This window comes from Eurypyga helias, unplaced genomic scaffold (assembly GCF_000690775.1).
Source record: "Eurypyga helias isolate BGI_N326 unplaced genomic scaffold, ASM69077v1 scaffold41939, whole genome shotgun sequence".
Taxonomy (NCBI): Eukaryota; Metazoa; Chordata; class Aves; order Eurypygiformes; family Eurypygidae; genus Eurypyga; species Eurypyga helias.
Genome location: NW_010270843.1, coordinates 1 through 17,215, shown reverse-complemented (window position 1 = coordinate 17,215; position 17,215 = coordinate 1). Strand labels below are relative to the sequence as shown.

General features: G+C 49.2%; 1 protein-coding gene across 1 annotated transcript in view; it reads right to left on the bottom strand.

Annotated features, from left to right (window-relative positions):
• The window catches only part of MLLT6 (myeloid/lymphoid or mixed-lineage leukemia (trithorax homolog, Drosophila); translocated to, 6), a gene marked incomplete at both ends in the record, with an annotated part of 30,173 nt that extends 15,874 nt beyond the window's left edge, over positions 1-14,299 (bottom strand). Inside the window, 6 exons of the mRNA XM_010158601.1 lie at positions 4,795-4,902; positions 6,130-6,223; positions 6,921-7,024; positions 7,483-7,592; positions 9,176-9,230; positions 14,220-14,299. Of these exons, the coding sequence (XP_010156903.1) occupies positions 4,795-4,902; positions 6,130-6,223; positions 6,921-7,024; positions 7,483-7,592; positions 9,176-9,230; positions 14,220-14,299 (551 nt within the window). The remainder of the gene's footprint in view (positions 1-4,794; positions 4,903-6,129; positions 6,224-6,920; positions 7,025-7,482; positions 7,593-9,175; positions 9,231-14,219) is intronic.
• Between the last annotated feature and the right edge of the window lie 2,916 nt (positions 14,300-17,215).

Below are 17,215 nucleotides of genomic sequence, written 5' to 3'. Positions count from 1 at the left end.
GGGTGGGGGGGCGTGCTGGCCACACAATCTTCCTTCCAGCTCCTCAGCGCAGGAGGAACGAAACAGGATCTCCCGCTGCCAAAAAGGGTTGTGCACAGCTCCTCTCGCTCCCCCCACCGCCATCTCCCCTTCCCTGAGCCCCCTCTTCTAATCTGCTGGACACCAGCAATTGAATCATTAAAAGTAGATTGGGCAGGGGAAGGAGGGAGGGAAGAGCTGGGAAGAGCCAAGTGGGCTGTGCTGCTCCTTCCCTCTTTCCCAGGCTCTCTGAACTCCCTCGCCTGGAGGAGGAGGAGGCCTGGATCTGGGCTGCAGCCATGGCAGCGAGGACGGCAGCACAGGACAGGGGGATGCCAAGCCCCTGCCTGCATCCCGCTTGCACTAGGGCCGTGTTGGAGATTTCGTGGTCTGCCTCGAGACACCCTCATGGGTTTTTACTCAAGGGCAGGCAGCCAGCCCCCGCTGGGCTTTGTGTGCTCTCAAATTATTGCTGCACCCCCCGCTAATGGAAGGATTTGCTGGGGGTGGTTAAACACCCACATCACAAGAGATCACAAAGAGCCGGTCAAGGATGCTATAAAACAAGGCTTCTATGGCTAGATTAGAGCAGATTTAGGTGCAGTAGTCCCTCCCAAAAAACCTGTGCTGGTCTTGCACATAAACATCCCACTTTGCCCTTTGGTGCCTGTGTGGACACAAAACTCCAAGAGGCAGATTCCCGTCACTAACTCGAACACAAAGCCCCTCACAGACCCACTGGGTTTAGATTTCAGCCCAGTACAACTTCTCCAGTGTGCTAAATCTGCCAGGCCAGACCCTTGGCTCGTTTCCTCCACTGGCACCAGGTCTAGACAGACAGGCGGGGGGAAAGCAGGCTCTGCCGTGCATCTGCTCCGACAGCGCGGGACAGGGGCTTGTGCCCTGCTCTGCCTGGTGCTAAAGGGTAAGGGGAGCAGGACAGAGAGAGCCCCTGTGCCCCTAAAAAGTGCCCCCTCCGTGGCTAGGGAAGCGGTTCACGAGATAAAGGTGTGTTGTGGCTGGGGACAACTGGCTCCGTACCCAGACCTGAGGAATAACTGCAGTTGGGCTTATTTGCTCCAAGTGCCTGCCTCCCTTTCCACCGTCACGGGGCAGGGACCGTTCCCCTCCTAACACTATCCCATATCCACGTTAAAAGTCTCCCCATTTTGCTTATGGGTTCCAGGTGTTCACTGACACTGGACAAGTGTCTCCCTCCATGGGATATATGCCTAAAAGTGTCGTCACACACGTGCTCCCGTCTGCTCCCGGTGTGACACATTTCATTCCATGGAGCGGGGTAGTTGTTTTCTGTGTGTTTCAAGCAGACAATATAGGTGACAGAACATCTGTACTTCATTCAACCCCTGTGCGTCATCCAGCGTTTTCTTGGTATTTAGCTATTGTTTTCTTTCTTTCTTCTTTCTTTTTTTAAACAAACCAACCCTGCAAAGGCTCCCATGGGGTAAAGCACACACAACGCAATACCAACCCCCAAAGAAATAAACGGGGCTGGTTTTGCTAAGGCCTGGTGTGTTCTGAGGAAAACCCAAAGCCTGGAGCTTTCCCCTTTTCCAGGGCAGCCCAGAAAGAAACGCTCGGGCCAGCATCATTTGCACCGGCAAGAGGCGGGGCAAGCCGACGATGTCCCACATCACAATTGTCCCTTGTTCTGCAGAGAACAAGACTCTTCACAAATGCTGAGCTGTTTTACAGCGGGCCTTAGGAGTCCAAATCCCTAGTCTTTGCTGTCCTAGTGAAGCCACTGGGTTAAATCCTGTGCCCCTCACTTGGTTATTAACTCAGCCAGAGTTTTCCAATGTAAAGCCTAAGCAGCCTGGTCTAGTAGAGGGTGTCCCTGACCATGGCAGGGGGATTGGAACAAGATAATCTTTAAGATCCCTCCAACCCAAACCATCCTATGGTTCTATAAATGGCCACAACCCTGCAAGGATGCTGTCAGGCACTGAGCTCCTCTGGAGCAGAGATCCATGAGCACCTGCAGCTCAGGGACTAACTCCCCTGGCTCTGGTCTGCCGCTGAGTGATCAGCCTCCCTGCAACGCCTCCAGCTCCGGGAGGACGGGACCAGCCGGCTGCACAGCTGGACAGACTCAAGAAAAAGCTGTTCTACTTCAGGTCAGCGCAGCAGCACGCCCAGTTCCCCTGAAACATGTGCAATTAGATCATGCACTGCTAGTCACGTACTCCAGAAGCATTTGGGAACGAATGATTCAACCCCCTCTTGAGGTATCGCTTCGAAAGGTCTGTGTTCCCACATCGCCTCACACCCAGCAGTTCATCACCCCTCCCAGACCTGTAAGCTACCCAACACCCCTGGAAGCCGAGGGTGCCTTCCTTACCCTGCCCAGCTCAGCTCCTCTGCACACAGAGGCCCCCTTTCCGTGCTGACTCCCCCTCTCTGAGCGCTGCGGCCCTGCCAAGCAATCCCGGCCCTGGAAGGGGCCTCCATCGGATCTGTGCTCGCAAACCTGATGAGGAGGGGAAGAGTGGTGAGGCAGCAGCGACATGGGAATCTCTGCACGTTTGGGAAGAACCCAGAGGCTAACAATAGTGGCAAACACCACTGAGAAGCCTATAAATAAATCCATATTCCTCCTGTTTTTGCTCTCCCCCTGGCACTGACCTGCTTTCTAACCGAAGCCGGGAAGCAGCACCTCCTCGTTCCTACCTGCCAGCACGTGACTGCACTCCCACCCCCCCGTCACCAGAAGCTGTGCAAATATAGCAACCCTCATACGGTCCCCAGCCTTGGACTTGCCCGGTCTGTCAGTTATAATTACAGCAAAGCTCTCCAAAGCTGCCATCAATCACCCTGATCCTGCCCTCCCCAGCTACCCTCCGCCCTTCTCTGCTTGCTTGTTGGCTAAAAATAGCACGTTCCAGTACAGCCCTTCACCTTGTGCCAAGCACTCGCTCCCCGGCCGTGGCACAGATGCTCTTTCTCCCTCCCGCCTCCTCCTCTCCTCGCAGCAGCTGAACACACAAGAGGAGTAAATACTCCCCGTAGGCTTTAGCCTTGTCGGCAGTAGGAAATTTACTGAAGGGTAGGCACCACTTCGTAAGGGAGGTTGGCCTTGTTTGCCCACGTATCAGGTACAGTTTGGGCAAGCTTCCCAAACACGTAATGGGCATAGTGGGCAACGTTTCAAACTGGATATTGCGGGATAACCTCTGTAAATAAAGATGGAGATGGCTTTCCTGCCCACACGATTTATGGCCTCTTAGCCGGGCTCGCCAGGAGGGTGTCAGTCAGTATTAAGTGATGGCCATACTGCTTTTGAAAGCCTGGATGCCCTTGTCCCATGGAAAATGGGCTGAGATCCATCAGACTTAGGCCGCATAACCCTCTGGAGTGTCACTGGGCTGTTCCTGGATGTGTGTCACTATCATTACCATTCAGAATTTGTTGACGTGTTATGAGGATGCCTACTGCAATGCAAACAAATAAAAAAAGAAGCAGTAAACAGCCAGACACCTACGACTTAAAAGGATTCGTGCTGCGATGCGTATCACCAACTGTGTTTATACAACGGAGTACATTTGGCTTTTGACTATAACGCTTGGTAGAGGATTCTGGATTTCTGCTAACAAAAACCAGGGTATGGCCCATAAAGTATTAAAAACTCTCTCACAATACTGAAAGTATCCCAGTGTAAGTTATTCCTGCTTCAGATCCTACCCTGCCGCTTTGGGATTCGTGATCCTGCAAAAGCTGTATCCACCACAGGGAAGGGAAGATTTCTTATTCTGCTGCCACTTGCCTTAGAACCTGAATCCTCAAAAAAAAAAAAGCGTGTCCTGCCTTTTAGGGCTATTTATTGTTATAAATAACAAACACCTCACGAGCCTCTGGCCTCCTAATTTCTTTTGGTACAGACCCTTCCCCATGGGAACCTGCACCCCTGTCAGAATGCAGGAGTCTCCTGGGATTCCGCCTTACACATTCACGGCTGCTTTTCCCTGAAATATGAGCATTCGTCACGTGAGCCAGTTGGTTAATTATGAACCTCGGTGCGCTGTTAACATGTCCTGTAACACTGCAGCGGTTTTGATGAGTACGTCTTCACCATCAGAGTTAGATAAATAACTATCATACCAGTCAGATCTGGCATGCGATGCTCCTCTAACTAATTGTTTAACGAAGATAAACTGCTTTCATAAGTAGACTTGAAGCAGGTGGAATCCCTGGGGCTGGTTAATCTGACTGATAAAGTACTACCTAGTTTATATTAATTATTGTTCTTGCCCACAATTAACCTGCTGGCCACACTGCAGATTACTAATCAGTATCTTTTCGTCCTTTAAAACTTGGACTCTGGGATCAGAGGACAACGACCTCCAGTTTATAGTCTTGAGCTGCTGCATTCAAAACCACCACCCAAACTACTTCCACACAGATAATTCAGCAGCTGTAAACCACAGCACGATGCCATCCTCAGCATGGACCTGCCGCAAGACAGAAAGCGGACGGTTGCGTATTTCATTGGCATGCTCTGCCAGGAGCCCTCTGGCATCATCTGAGCATGCAAATTTGGCCTTGTATTCCCCGTGGCTGTGCTGCTCTATTTGCATACACATTTCTAGGGGCCTGTTTAAAAAACCAGCCACTATTCCCATCTCTGACGCTGAAACTCTTCACAGAGTCAGGGCTCACCTGAGGAGCCATCGATGCTCTTTACACACTCTTCCCCTTCTCACCTCCATCCCACATGACTCTGCCTCTCTGGATTGATAAACTCTGTGCCGATCTTACCTTCTTTGGCCTTTCGTGGTGGGACACGTGCTTCTCTTGAGCAGGGGACGTGGATCGACTCCTTCTTCCAGCAATGAAGGAGCTACCTCCAGAGTGACGTGAGGTCTTCTGAGGTAAGCGGGGAAGGGGAGAGGAAGTGGAGAACAGGAGCAAAAAGAGAGAGAAAGAGGGGAAACAGTGTTATAGAGTCCAGCTTTCACTGCTACAGTGAGCAATTTTACAGTAAATGGCTTGTCTGCCACCAGCAGGACCAAATGCTATTAGTACCAGATGCCCAGTCTGGTTCCTAACACGGGGACCACAGTGGAGACCCTATTCATGGTTTCACAAGCAGCACATAGATCTATCCCCCCAGATCTTTGGCTCTTGGTGGCCCACGCACACTGACACATGAGGAAAGGCACAGCTGCTGAGAGATCATTCAGTAAACAAGAAGACAAATGGTAGCAGTGACGTTCCTGAGACAAGCCAGTCCTCCTGGACAGCAGTGTCCAGCTTTCAGTGGGGCGTGGGGGTGTGTGCGGAAGGACACCCTGTTCTCAGGCTCCAGGCACCAGCAGAAGTCCTGCTACCTATCTCAGCATCAGTAAACTTGATAGGGAGCTACACTTGTGTCAGATACTGAGGGTGCCTGAAGGGCAGGGAAGGTGTCCTCCAGTCTGAGGAGAAGCTGAAGAGGCATCAGTCACTGTATATGACAGCACTGATAAGCAGGAAGGGAAATGGGAAAGGCCAGCAACAAAAGGAGGCACTGAGACATAAAGCTGTAGTGAGAGGATCAAGTTTCCCTTTTGCTGGAGGGGGGAGAGCAGGTGTCTACTAAATATGCAGAACAGGAAAAGGGTTCCTCTCTTTCCTCTCAGTACTGTAATTAATAGGAGAAGGCCTTTTGCCCCAAATATCCCTCAAAGAATGAACGACTCCATGTCTCTTCTGGGCTGTCTCTGTCCTCAGGCAGAAGTTCTGGCTGTTCTGTGTTACACCCTCCTGCCCAGGGTGCCTGAGCTACACCCCCAACTCCCTGGAGTATCAAACATCACGGCTGCTCTCCTTCCTTGGGACTTTCAGCCATACAGAGTGGGTCAGGGAAGCCAAAACAGACGGGAAGAATTCAACCCCTAGTTTTGAAAACGGGTTTAAAGATGCTACAGAAATGCAAAACATTAATTAAACTTTATTCCTATATGACTGACAAGGGGAGCAGGCTGCAGACCCAGTTTATGTGTCATTGCCATTCCTTACTGCTCTGAGCATAGAGACAACCCAGGATGAACACGATGCCTTATAAGAGACCAGAAAAAAGCCAAACCCCACTGCAGGGATGAAGAAACTCACCATTTTATTGAAGTGGTACTTGCAGTAGCCACAATATTTGACATTGTCAACTTCTAGGACTTCCTCTTCACATAAAAGGCCAGCCATCTGGGCACTGAAATACATGCAATTAGAAGGAGGATAAAGCAAATTGTACCACCAGACCACATATCCCATCAATGGGCAAATAACAGTTCAGGGTATGTGGACAGCATCTTGAAGTTTCCTGTCCTGCTTGGCAAATGCTATGCAAGGAGGGGAGTTCAGAGCATTTGTAGTTCATATTAAGATCTTAAAAATTGTCAGTACTTTCCCACCAGACTGTCCTGCAATTTTGTTTTTCTTAAGGGAGGCCAGGCAGACAATTCCAACAAAAGACATATCATGAGCAAGGAATCCATGCAAAGCTGGGAATCTCCCCGTTCTGCTGATAGGGAATGTTGTTTTCAGGCTGCGAGGGTACATGAGGATATCAGCCCTTAAAATCACATCATCTAGATGATACTCTCATGTTCTGTGCTGGAGAAGGAACATTCCTGGGTTGTGACTCATCTCTTCTCTTCTTGGATTCCACACAGTCTTAGGGAAATCCCCAGCCTTGGTTCTCAGCAGGGAAGGCTCACTGGTGAAACCTCAGCCCTCCTGGGGAAGTTCCCCTCGCAAACCGAGTGAGGATGAGACACCCCTTGCACAAAACAAACCCAGGGTGACCAGCCCAACTCCACACACCACCCGTTCAGTGCAGCCTCAAAGCCGCAGCATCAAATCCAATAGCTGGGGCTGTTCTCCGGGTGACGCTGTGGGGAACTCACCAGGTGACATGGAAAGCTTGCCGGCAGCCATGGCGGTTACAGGCCATGCATGCTCCAGAGGCTGCTTTGCTCTCCCTGCCCTGCTCTTCACAGATGTAGCAGGTCTGCAAAAAAAAAAAAAAAAAAAGAGAAGTGCTCACTCAAAGAGGCAAAGTGTCTGCTTCACTCTCACTGTTCATCAGGAGACAAAGCCTTCAACAACTCCTAACTCCGTGCCCAGCCATCTCCCTCCTATGACAAATCTCTGCGTTATTTCTCAGTGGCACACACAAAACACATGCACCTTTTTCACTCTAAATATCAACTGTGTCCAATCAAAATGTGGAGTAACCAACATGCAACTCCAAGGCGGAGATGGCTCAGGTTACAGGGAGTTGGGAAAGAGAGAAATTAAGGACCAAAAAGTTATTTGCAGGAATGGGGATTTATTTTCTTAGTTATTTTTAAAGGAATCTGAGCATCTGGAAATTAAAGTAAATTGGAGAGGAGATGTGGCAGAATAGGGTGACCCCAAAAAGCCAAGGCAAGGCAGGTTGGGGCAGCAGGATAAAGACGGCCTTACCTTGTTGAAGCGGTCGTGGGGTACGTACTGCAGGACAATTGGCTCCATGGTGAGCACGTTGGCAAACTGCACCTCTGGGATGTACAAAGCACATACGACATGGGCCCACCCTGGGGAAGCAAACAAGACAGAGCGGGGATTCACATGGGGCGACTTAAAGTCAGACAGGGCTGCAAACAAGCACAGGAGGGAGAGAAGGAAGAGAGTGCAGGAAGGGAGCCAATTTAAGCTAGATGCTAGATTTGAAATACTGCTTGTTGTAACTTGGTTAGGAATCAAATTATTTGTGGGTGAAAGATAGATGCATACCACGTCAAGATTGAATAAGAAAGCAGAGATGTCTTTGGGAAAAGATGTACAACGCTCTTCTTTCTTAAAAGCACCCCACTCTGGACTTGAGATCCAGAGCTGAAGACCTAAGCAAACCCAGGAAAAGCATCCAGGCAGTACATGATGCTGATGGGACAGGTTTGACGTGCAGTCCCATGTCACTGGAAACAAAGCTCCCTTTATTGGCTGTTATCAACGGCTAAAGAAGGCTCTTTTTCAGCAAGCCAAGTTAGATTAAAATCTAAATCCACCAGAACACTTCCCAAATCAGATGTGTAAGTTGAAATTCCACTGGGTCAGGACAGAACTGAGAAATTTTGAAGGTCAGGAGCCTTTGGGGACTGATCCGTACGGGTATGGCTGCTGCGCTGGAAGGATTTAGCTAGAATTAGCATGTGTTCACCTGGGCAGGCAGAACCAAACTCCATGATTACAAAATCAATACAGCACCCTAAGTACTTGGGCTATATAATTCTGTACAGTGTCACAGTTCTAACACTTCTTGTGCTTGTCTACACAGACCTGACCAAACCATGTAATAACATGCTTGGAAGAAGATGCTATGTTATTATAAAACAATCCCCCAACATGATACTTGTGCTTTTGCACTAAGGCTCTTGGCACTCACGACCAGCTCTAGCAAATGCTTCTACAAAATATTCTGGACCGAGCGCTTCTTCTCTAAATATGGGATCTATCAGAATAAAGACCTCCTTGCCTAATTTAACTCTTTGTGTATTAAGGTAAGTGGCAGGTAGGTATAGAAGCCTTTCTGAAAAATAAGATTTTGAGATAAATCCAGTTTGATCTATACAGCCGGTAGCATCAATAGCTGCAAGCTCTGGCAACAGAAATCAGACTCCACAGTACTTCACAGCACCAGAGGCTGAGAAGCATCAATGATGAGCAGATAAGTCCTGCAGAGAAAAACATCTTTACTGCATCCTGGTCCCTGCTTTCGAATGGGAACTCAAGGCTGAGGCTCTGTTAATTCGAGGATCACGCTGCTGCTGTGCAAGCAGGCAGCAAACAACTCGACAACTTCCACATTTCTGTAAACAATGCCAGATTTGGCACTGATTCCTGTGAGGTTCAGTTCAAGAAACTGCACATCTCAGGGGCTGTGCTTCTATGCCAGCCAGAACTCAGGCAGGTTCCCTCCCCCAGGGAAAGGTCTTCTCAACTTGGAGGCTTCAGAAAGTGAACTTTTCTAAGAAAAAGGCAGTGTTTTCATTCCTCTGGAACCTCCAGCCTTCCCTTTCTGGTCACATAGGCTTAGAAATTAATGATTTTGCACCCGGGACAGCTGCTGAGACCCCAGAGGCTCTGCATGACATACCCGGCTCTGCGCAGAGGTACTCACCTCCGTTGTCGGTCCGTTTCAGGGCTCCATCTTTGTGGGGACACAGTTCACATCTCTTGAAATTAAGCAGAAACAACAAGTTTAATCTAACTCCCAGGGGTGCAGGGCCAGAAAAAGAGATGATTCATTTACAACGTGGTTATGAAAGATGGGGCTGCTTTCAAAGAGAGGAAGTGGAAGAAGGGCTGAGAGTGGTTTGGGTGCAAAAAAGATACTCTGACACAGCTCGATATCGGCCTGTCTGACAAGGATGTATTTAAAGCCTCAGCCCAAGAGCCACGGGGCTACAAGCGAACCTTGACTTTCATGGGGCTTTTTTAAGAAAAAAAAAAAGTTCTTGTCTTTGTGGCTGGGGACTAAAACTGAAAACCATGACTCAGAGAGCAGAAGGCAAATAAAAAGCAGCCATTATCTATCTTTGCCTCTTTCCTTCCTTCTTTCTCTTGCAATATTTTTTCCAGTCTTGTGAGAGACGGGTGAGGCTGTCGTGACATTTTTGCTGGCAGGGCACGGGGGGACACGGCAAGCCCAGTCACATTGCCTGGGACTGATGGGTGGGCACCCTTCTTCCCTCCAAAACTTGGCCTCTGGGAGGGCTGAGGTGGGACGGGGCAGGCATGAAGGGAGAGTTGGCACTGGAGAGTCCCTGCTACCCACGCGGGTGGAAGAAGCTCCCTCAGCACCGCCATAATGGGTGTCAGGCTGCAGGCACAGCTCCATGATGGCCTGTGAGGAATGGGAATGGCTCTGTGCCCCCTTCATGCCCAGTCACTAATGTCTGCTTTTGGTGAAGGCTGTGAGGGGGAGACATGCTGTCTCCTCCACTGGGGCCAGCAGCCACAGGGGGATGGGAGATGAGGCCCCTCATGCCAGGCCCCAAGGGCAGAGAGGCCTTCACGGCCAGCAGAGGCTCTAAACCTGCTGAAGGGCCCCCCTCGTGGCCAGGGCGGGAACAGGCGTCACCCCTCCCCGCCACACACACCCGGTAAGGGGACGGGGAGACTCCATCCAGGCATAATGGTGAGAGCCGGGGAAACCCAGCGCCACAGCCCCTGGCGCCATTCCTCACCTCACAGCAGACGGCAAGGCCCAGCACTTGTTTTTCCTCCCTCACTAATTTCAGCCCTACCTGGCCCACATCAGCCTCCACACTGGCTCATCGCCACATGAGGGCTCTGCCCCGGCCATATCGCCCGTTTGAAGCGTTGGGAGGAGCTGGGGCAGTTTCAGGGCACGTTGCCACGCATGGGGGAACACGCTCCCAGCCCTGAGGGCTCCTCCTGGGCTGGGCTGCCCAAAACTAGTCACTGTCCTCTCACAGCATCACTCAGGGAAAACTTCCAAGTGCTTTTTGTTTTCTTTGACTTCAAAAAAGGCGTGAAAAGCTGCGAGGCACAAACTTTCCCTAGCAGAAATGTCTGCTTTGTTATAAAAGCAAAACAAAAACAACCCTGTTTTTCTGTGAAGAACATGCTTTGTCAGAAAGTTTTGAAATGAGGTGCCTGATGTCAAAGCGAGACAGCGGGCTGTGCAGGACATGGCGCTCGCCTGCCCACGCTTCACTGCGATCGCTCGGCTCTGGCAGGTGCTCCGTGCCCCGAAAAACACCAACATATTGAGAAATAACTGGCCGGGACCAAGAGCCTCTGTCACTGAGTAGTCCCCGAGGACCCTACACAAAGGTGGCTTTCCTCAAGCCAGCTCAAGATTCCTGAAACAGCCAAAGTTTTTCCTCCTGGACAAACAGGCACAATAAATAGGATTGCAGTGCTATGGGCAGCAGGGAGGGTCAGCCCGATCCTCCAGCGTTTTTGTGGGAGTCAAGCATGCCGGCCTGTCAAACAGGCACCTTTGGCAAGCACGAAATCCCTGCGATAACCTATAAATAAGAGATGAGGGGACAAAGCCAGGCGCCGTCGTTGGCAGCCGGGCCCGCTTTCCCTGCAACTGAGTTTGAAATATGGATGGATGACCACAGAGGTGTTTCTCACTGCTCCTGGTTAGGTCTGGGCTGCCAGAGGGCTGAAGAGCTGCTCTCACAATTACTATGGAAAGCCCAGCAGAGCCAAGACAGAAAAAGAAACTGGGTTAACTGAGACACTGTAATAAGAAATTTGCACTTGAAAAGGCCCCTCCGCTCTGCCCTCCACCCCTCAGATCAAAGCGGCTCTCCCACCACGCGATTAGCAAAGCTCTGATGGTAACAAGAGGGGTTAACAGCTCCATCGGCCCCACACAAGACTTTTAATAGCCCTGCCTCTAAATGACAGCTAAAGCCTTCACATGATCCCTCACATGAGTGCCCTCTGGCCATTGCAGCTCACCGGGCTTCCTAGACAATTTGATTACAAAGTGGATGGGCTTTCAGTTGCTTACTGTAAGCACAATAGCATCCACAGCATCCTTCAGGGACCTGAGCATCTGAGGAGGGGTTATGAGCTGGGATTAGTGGTACCTCTTCCTTTTATTCAACCTGCATAGGCCAAGGCAGTCTCCGGGGTTTTTATTTCAACTCTGGGGAAAGAGAAGGGCTTGGTTGATTTAAACTAGGTTGTGATGGGTAAGGTTAGAGCTCCTGACCCCCTGGGGCTTCTAACATCAGGACCTACCACCGAGTGACTACTAAACCTGCCGAGAGACTACTACACCTGCCAACTGCAGTTAGGGCTCCTGTAGCTGAAGAGAGGATGGAGTCCATCTCTCCAAAGGAGAGAGACTGAAATCAGGAGACCTATTTCAAAAAAACTCACTAAGGAATGCAATATTCTCCATCCCTCCATACTTCATTTTCAAAGCAAAAGTACCAATATTTAGCCAAGAAATAAGTTTGCTATGGACAAAGCTTGTGTAAACTGTTTTAAGATTCTTCTACGAAGACAGTTGTGGGAAGAAAAACGTTGGTTTTCAAAGGAGTTTGCCACACAGTCATTATGAAAGAAATACAAATATCAATTCACCCTACTGCTGTTGTCAGTGTATTTAGTGCTCTAACAGCAGCATCGCTCCCTCAAGGTCCTCCAGGCAGTGTCTGCAGGCTGGCAACATCCCTTTCACAGCTGGAGAAAGGCAGGCAGAGAGAGGTGCAGGGAAAGTCCCGGGCAGCGGAACAGCCGCACGCTCCAGCCTCGCTGGACCACGGAGCACAAATTTCAAAGTGTTTAAGCAACAGAGCCACGCACAGATCTTATAAGACCTGACTCATTTCCCTTACTCTGATTATGCTGTTCTCTACATCAAAGAACCAGATTCTTTTTAAGTATTTACCCATCTGCGTGTCTGTTGCTATGACTGCTGGTGTTTAACTGAAAAGGTGAGGGATTTAGATAGGAAATCATCCCCAGCTCTGCTTAGGAAGGAAGATTATCACTGTTCAGTTATTATAGTAGCAGGGCTGAATGCCACGGGACTGAATGGCATGACTGAAGCCCACCACGCATTGTCTAACAGATTTCACCGAGGGCGAGTTAAACAAGGAGCCGCCCGCGGGGATATTGTTTTCTTGATACCTTGGAGGCAGTTTGAAGCGTATAATGTGCAAGTGCAAAGTTGCAGTCCTTACAACGAGCACAGGTGAGGAGGAGTTGCGCGTACGTGTATTACTACAGCTTACGCTGAATTGTAGCTTAACGCCGAAGAGCTGCTCCCTGCCTGCACGGCTGGGAGAGCTGGGGGAAAGAGGCCCATGAAATCCAAATTCCTTTCTTTGCTGTGAAACTATCTGCAGGATGTAAAACCTCTCAAAGACACATTTGATCTTCTTTACTGCAGTGCACATAAAAGCAGCATCTTACAGTGGGAAAAGAGCTCAGGTCTGAAAGTCTGGTCTTGTTTACACTCCCACTTCCAATGAGGAATGAGTTAGTGCAATGTGGAAAGCATGGTACAGATACCTAATTCCCCCATTCACTCATCTTCGCCAAGTTCTTTGCCCATCTGTGAAACAGATTAAACTTCTGTCCCGCAGCAAGCGGAGAGCCCAGCTGAGCTGGAGCACGCTACTTGCTCCGGCCTGCACAGATCCACAGATTCAGAGGTCACCCACATCAGCACTGCTAGGTGTGCGCTAAAGACTTAGCTAAACCCGTTCAGAAGGCAAGCACAGGCATTAATAAATGCTGTTTGTGCTGAGTGAGGACCTTCCGTACTTAAGGAAAGGCAAAGTTTAATTTAAATCCATCCTTAAGAGTGTAAAGCTCTCTTGGATTCACCGCATGGCAAAAGCGGCACCCATGGCGTAAGTAACACGTTAAAGATCTACACGCCGGCGCCCCAGCAGCGGGTTGGTGCAGCCGTATCTGATAAGGGCTCGCATGGGAAGGTACTGCAGAGCAGCTGGTGTGCTATAAACTCGCAGCCTAGTTTACTGCACAAATAACTCGGCCACATAGACGGACCTAAGCAGCAGTCCTGGCCTGATTGTTTCCACTTCCCTGCCTCACCGGGAAATGCCAGAATTAATTAAGAACATTTGTAAAGTGTTCTATACTGCTAAATTGCTGCTTAGACAGAAACTAAACCCCGATCCAGCTTCCTGTCATTTTCTCTGCTGTTTTACAAACTCAGAAGACTTCATGCAGGAGACTTTCGCTGCGAGATATGAATGCCAATCCACCCTGTCAGGCAGTATGATAACTCTGACAGTATAGCAGCATTTCAGGTGATGCCAACTTCCCTCCACTCCAAAATTTCTCAAGGAGTTGGATAGAAAAAACAGCAGGAAACCCACCCTTTAGAAGAATGCCATTATTTTTTTTAGAAGATTGAGGTCTCTACACTCTAGAACTGTGCCACTGATGACTTGCTTAAAAGCACCTCTGGCAGCATCTTCATCACTAACAGCACTGCATAAAATTGTTTGATATAATTATTCCTGTTGCATAAACAAGATACAGTGGGTTACTGGGAGAGCTGGGATTACAGTCACAGTAGTGGTGGAATGCCAGGCTTGTTCACTTCGGCCAGAGGACCAGGCTGCTTCCAGCAGAGACACGAAGGGCAGTGAACGAACCTATTTTGCCTAAGTGCAAGTGTGCTTCCTACTCACCACCCGGGCGGCTCTCTCTTGAGATTCACATTTCCGACAGAACCAGGGTCCGGTAGGAACCTGGACAATTCCATAGCAAGCTGAAAGAAAAGCAAAGAGGGTTCGTTAGACCATCTTTAAATCGACTGCTTAATTTCTCAGGTGTATAAAAAAGTTTGCCAGAGCTGCTATCAGTCAGAGGTAGGTGACAAAACCAAAATTACATCTATGCAGCATTTTCTTCCCCTTTCTAGTTTCCACCCCCAGCAACAGCAGACAGCCTTGTGCAAGAGCTCCAGCGTTACACATTTATTCAGGTTTCAAGTAAGCTCATGCCCGGTATGAAAAATTCCTATGAAAATGTGGCCTAAGTGGGAATCCAGTGTCTCAAACTGTGTCTAATTCTGGTCTAGCAAACACAAACGGAGCAATTTCTCACTCCTTAACTTTTCAAGTGTCACTAGTGATCTAAATATAAAATCATGACATGAAACACCTTAACTGTAATTAGGACTAAGATAAAATCTCAGCATCACGAAGGAAATCAGTGCAGATTCAGACAAACACCAAGCGACACTCCCATTTACCCTGCACACCCTCGAGTCTGTAACTCACATCCAGCAGCAGCCTTTTGCACCATGCTTCCAAGATCCCTAAATTCAGGCTTTTTAGGAGTAACCCCAGGAACGAGTTCTGTGTTAATACAAGTCTCCAGCTGGTAAGCCAACAAAACTGCTGGGTTTATCCAGCTACGCGTCCCTTTTGCTTTCTACACCACTATGGATGCTCTCGGCGCCTCTCCCCGCAAGCCACAGCTCCCACTTCTTTACAATTAGCTCCCTTCTCTGATGGGGCAATGCTGCTTGAAGTCGGTGCACCTTCTTTGGCGATCTTCCCCCCCGAACCACCCAAGGATGTTCTTTCTGAGTCCCAAAGGAAGCGTTTCTGACCCTGAAAGGGCTCTTAGCCACCACTCAGGTGGGTCTAAAGCAACAGAGGCTGCTAAAGATAGCGGTAAGAAGTAAGTCTACGCATCTCAGATGAGGGCATAGGAGTCTCCTAGTAAAGAACAAATTATATCTTCCTTATTCCACCTTCAAATGCAAGCTGGCGGTTGGAATGGAATCCCAGTCACTTGAGACATTTGAAACTAGGTTGGACAAAGCATCTGAAAATATCCTGCTGGAAGCAATCCTGTGATGTTCCCTGGGGAACGGACCAGCCACGACCCGCAATAGGTTCTCTCCATCTCTAATGTCTATTATTCCACATCAGCCAGGAAAACGAACTCAACGGTAGAGTTAAACCGAAAGAGCTGACTGCAAGATGAGCCAAGGCATACACATAAGAAAATAGAAACTACAGGAAAGCAATGACAGAGGAGCCTGCCTTGGGTCCATCTTTAGCAGCGGGCTTCGGGCCAAAAACAAGCACTCAGCTGGAGCCAGAGCAAGCTTCTGTGCCCACTGCTCCAGAAAGGAGGAAAACAAGGAAGAAAACAAGGCACAATGCAGAACATAAGTAAGGCAGGGTTGAAAACACTATTTGTAAACGTTCTTAACTAGCTTATTAGAGTCTTCATTTCCGATCAGATGTTTTGGTTGACATCGTTAATTTTTTACTGGAAAGATAAGATTTCTAACCATTGCCACAGAAACGGTACTGATATTTTTAACAAATCCGCCCTAATGCATAGCTGTAATACAAGTTTAAAAAAAAAAAACCAAACACAGGGTTCTTTATTTAACTGTACAATCATTTCAAAAGGTAACGTGGGCTTTGCGGATATTCCAGCAGTACAAAGAGATACCAAACCCAGTGTGTGATTGCACGGAACGAGACTAGATGACCCAGATGATCCCCTACAGCGGTTTGTTTCTATTTAAGAAATAAAAGCCTACCCAAACACCACGCTGCTGCTAGGTTTAGGATATAAAGAGGGTTGAAGAACATCCACTACACACTGCGACACTCCTTACGGACTGTTAGATCCTGAAGGACTCTTACAAGACCTAAACAGTTGCATGTTCCAAATGCACGTGTGGTGCCCTCTCCGAGACTTTTCTAACATGTTCCAACTGTACCCAAGCAACGCCACGGGCCCGCTTCCCCCCCCGGCAACGAACGCAGCCAACCTCCATACCTGCGTGAGCCTCCGAAGAGGCACCCTGAAGGAATAAAAGCCATTGCACGCTTGGAACTGTTCTTGCACACCGGAAACGGTTCTTGCCAGCAAACAAGTGTTTATATCGATCTTGGGAGTGGGCATAAGGATGCCGATGCCCTCTATTTCCCTCCAAAAAAGAGGGTGATGAAGAAACCTATTCTCTAGCACGCAGTTTGATAAATAATGGGAAGAATGGAAGACTTACACTGGGAAAATTAAAACAAGAAATGTCCTTCCAGAGAGACCCTCATCCTGGGGGTCACTCAGCAGCACCTCGATGACAGGAGACACCCAAGCCTCGCCTCCCAGCGAAGAGAAATCCCCCCCGCGAGCTTCACTTCCTCATTTTAACTCCCCTTCAGTCACCTGGTCGTAAGCGACTTGGGAAGCTGTGAGCAGGGATACACGGAACGTCGGAAAACCCAAAGCAAGCCCAACCTACAGACCCAGAGACCTGACAGGCGGGCAGAGGCAGGGCGGGACACGGTCGCGGCTGGAGAGCGGAGCGCGCATCAAGACACCGAGGGAGAGATTACACAGGAAGAGGCTGGAGATGCGCTGGTAGATGGATAGGATAATAATAGATGGAAAAACAGACATGCCAGATGAGACCAGAAACCTCGGTGTTATTCAAAACAAACCGGCCAGGATACATCCCCGCGCCGTTCTGCTGGATTGGAACGAAGGGAAATGTCTATTTTAATATTTTTCTTTTTGTTAGGGGACCCGAGGACAAACTTTCCAGTCCGATACCGGGTGTTAGGGGCGTGCTCCAAGTCATTTAAAATGCAAATCGCCCTTATCTCTGGGAGGAGAAGGGCTGCCTTCCCCTCTGCCCTTGGAGGAGGCA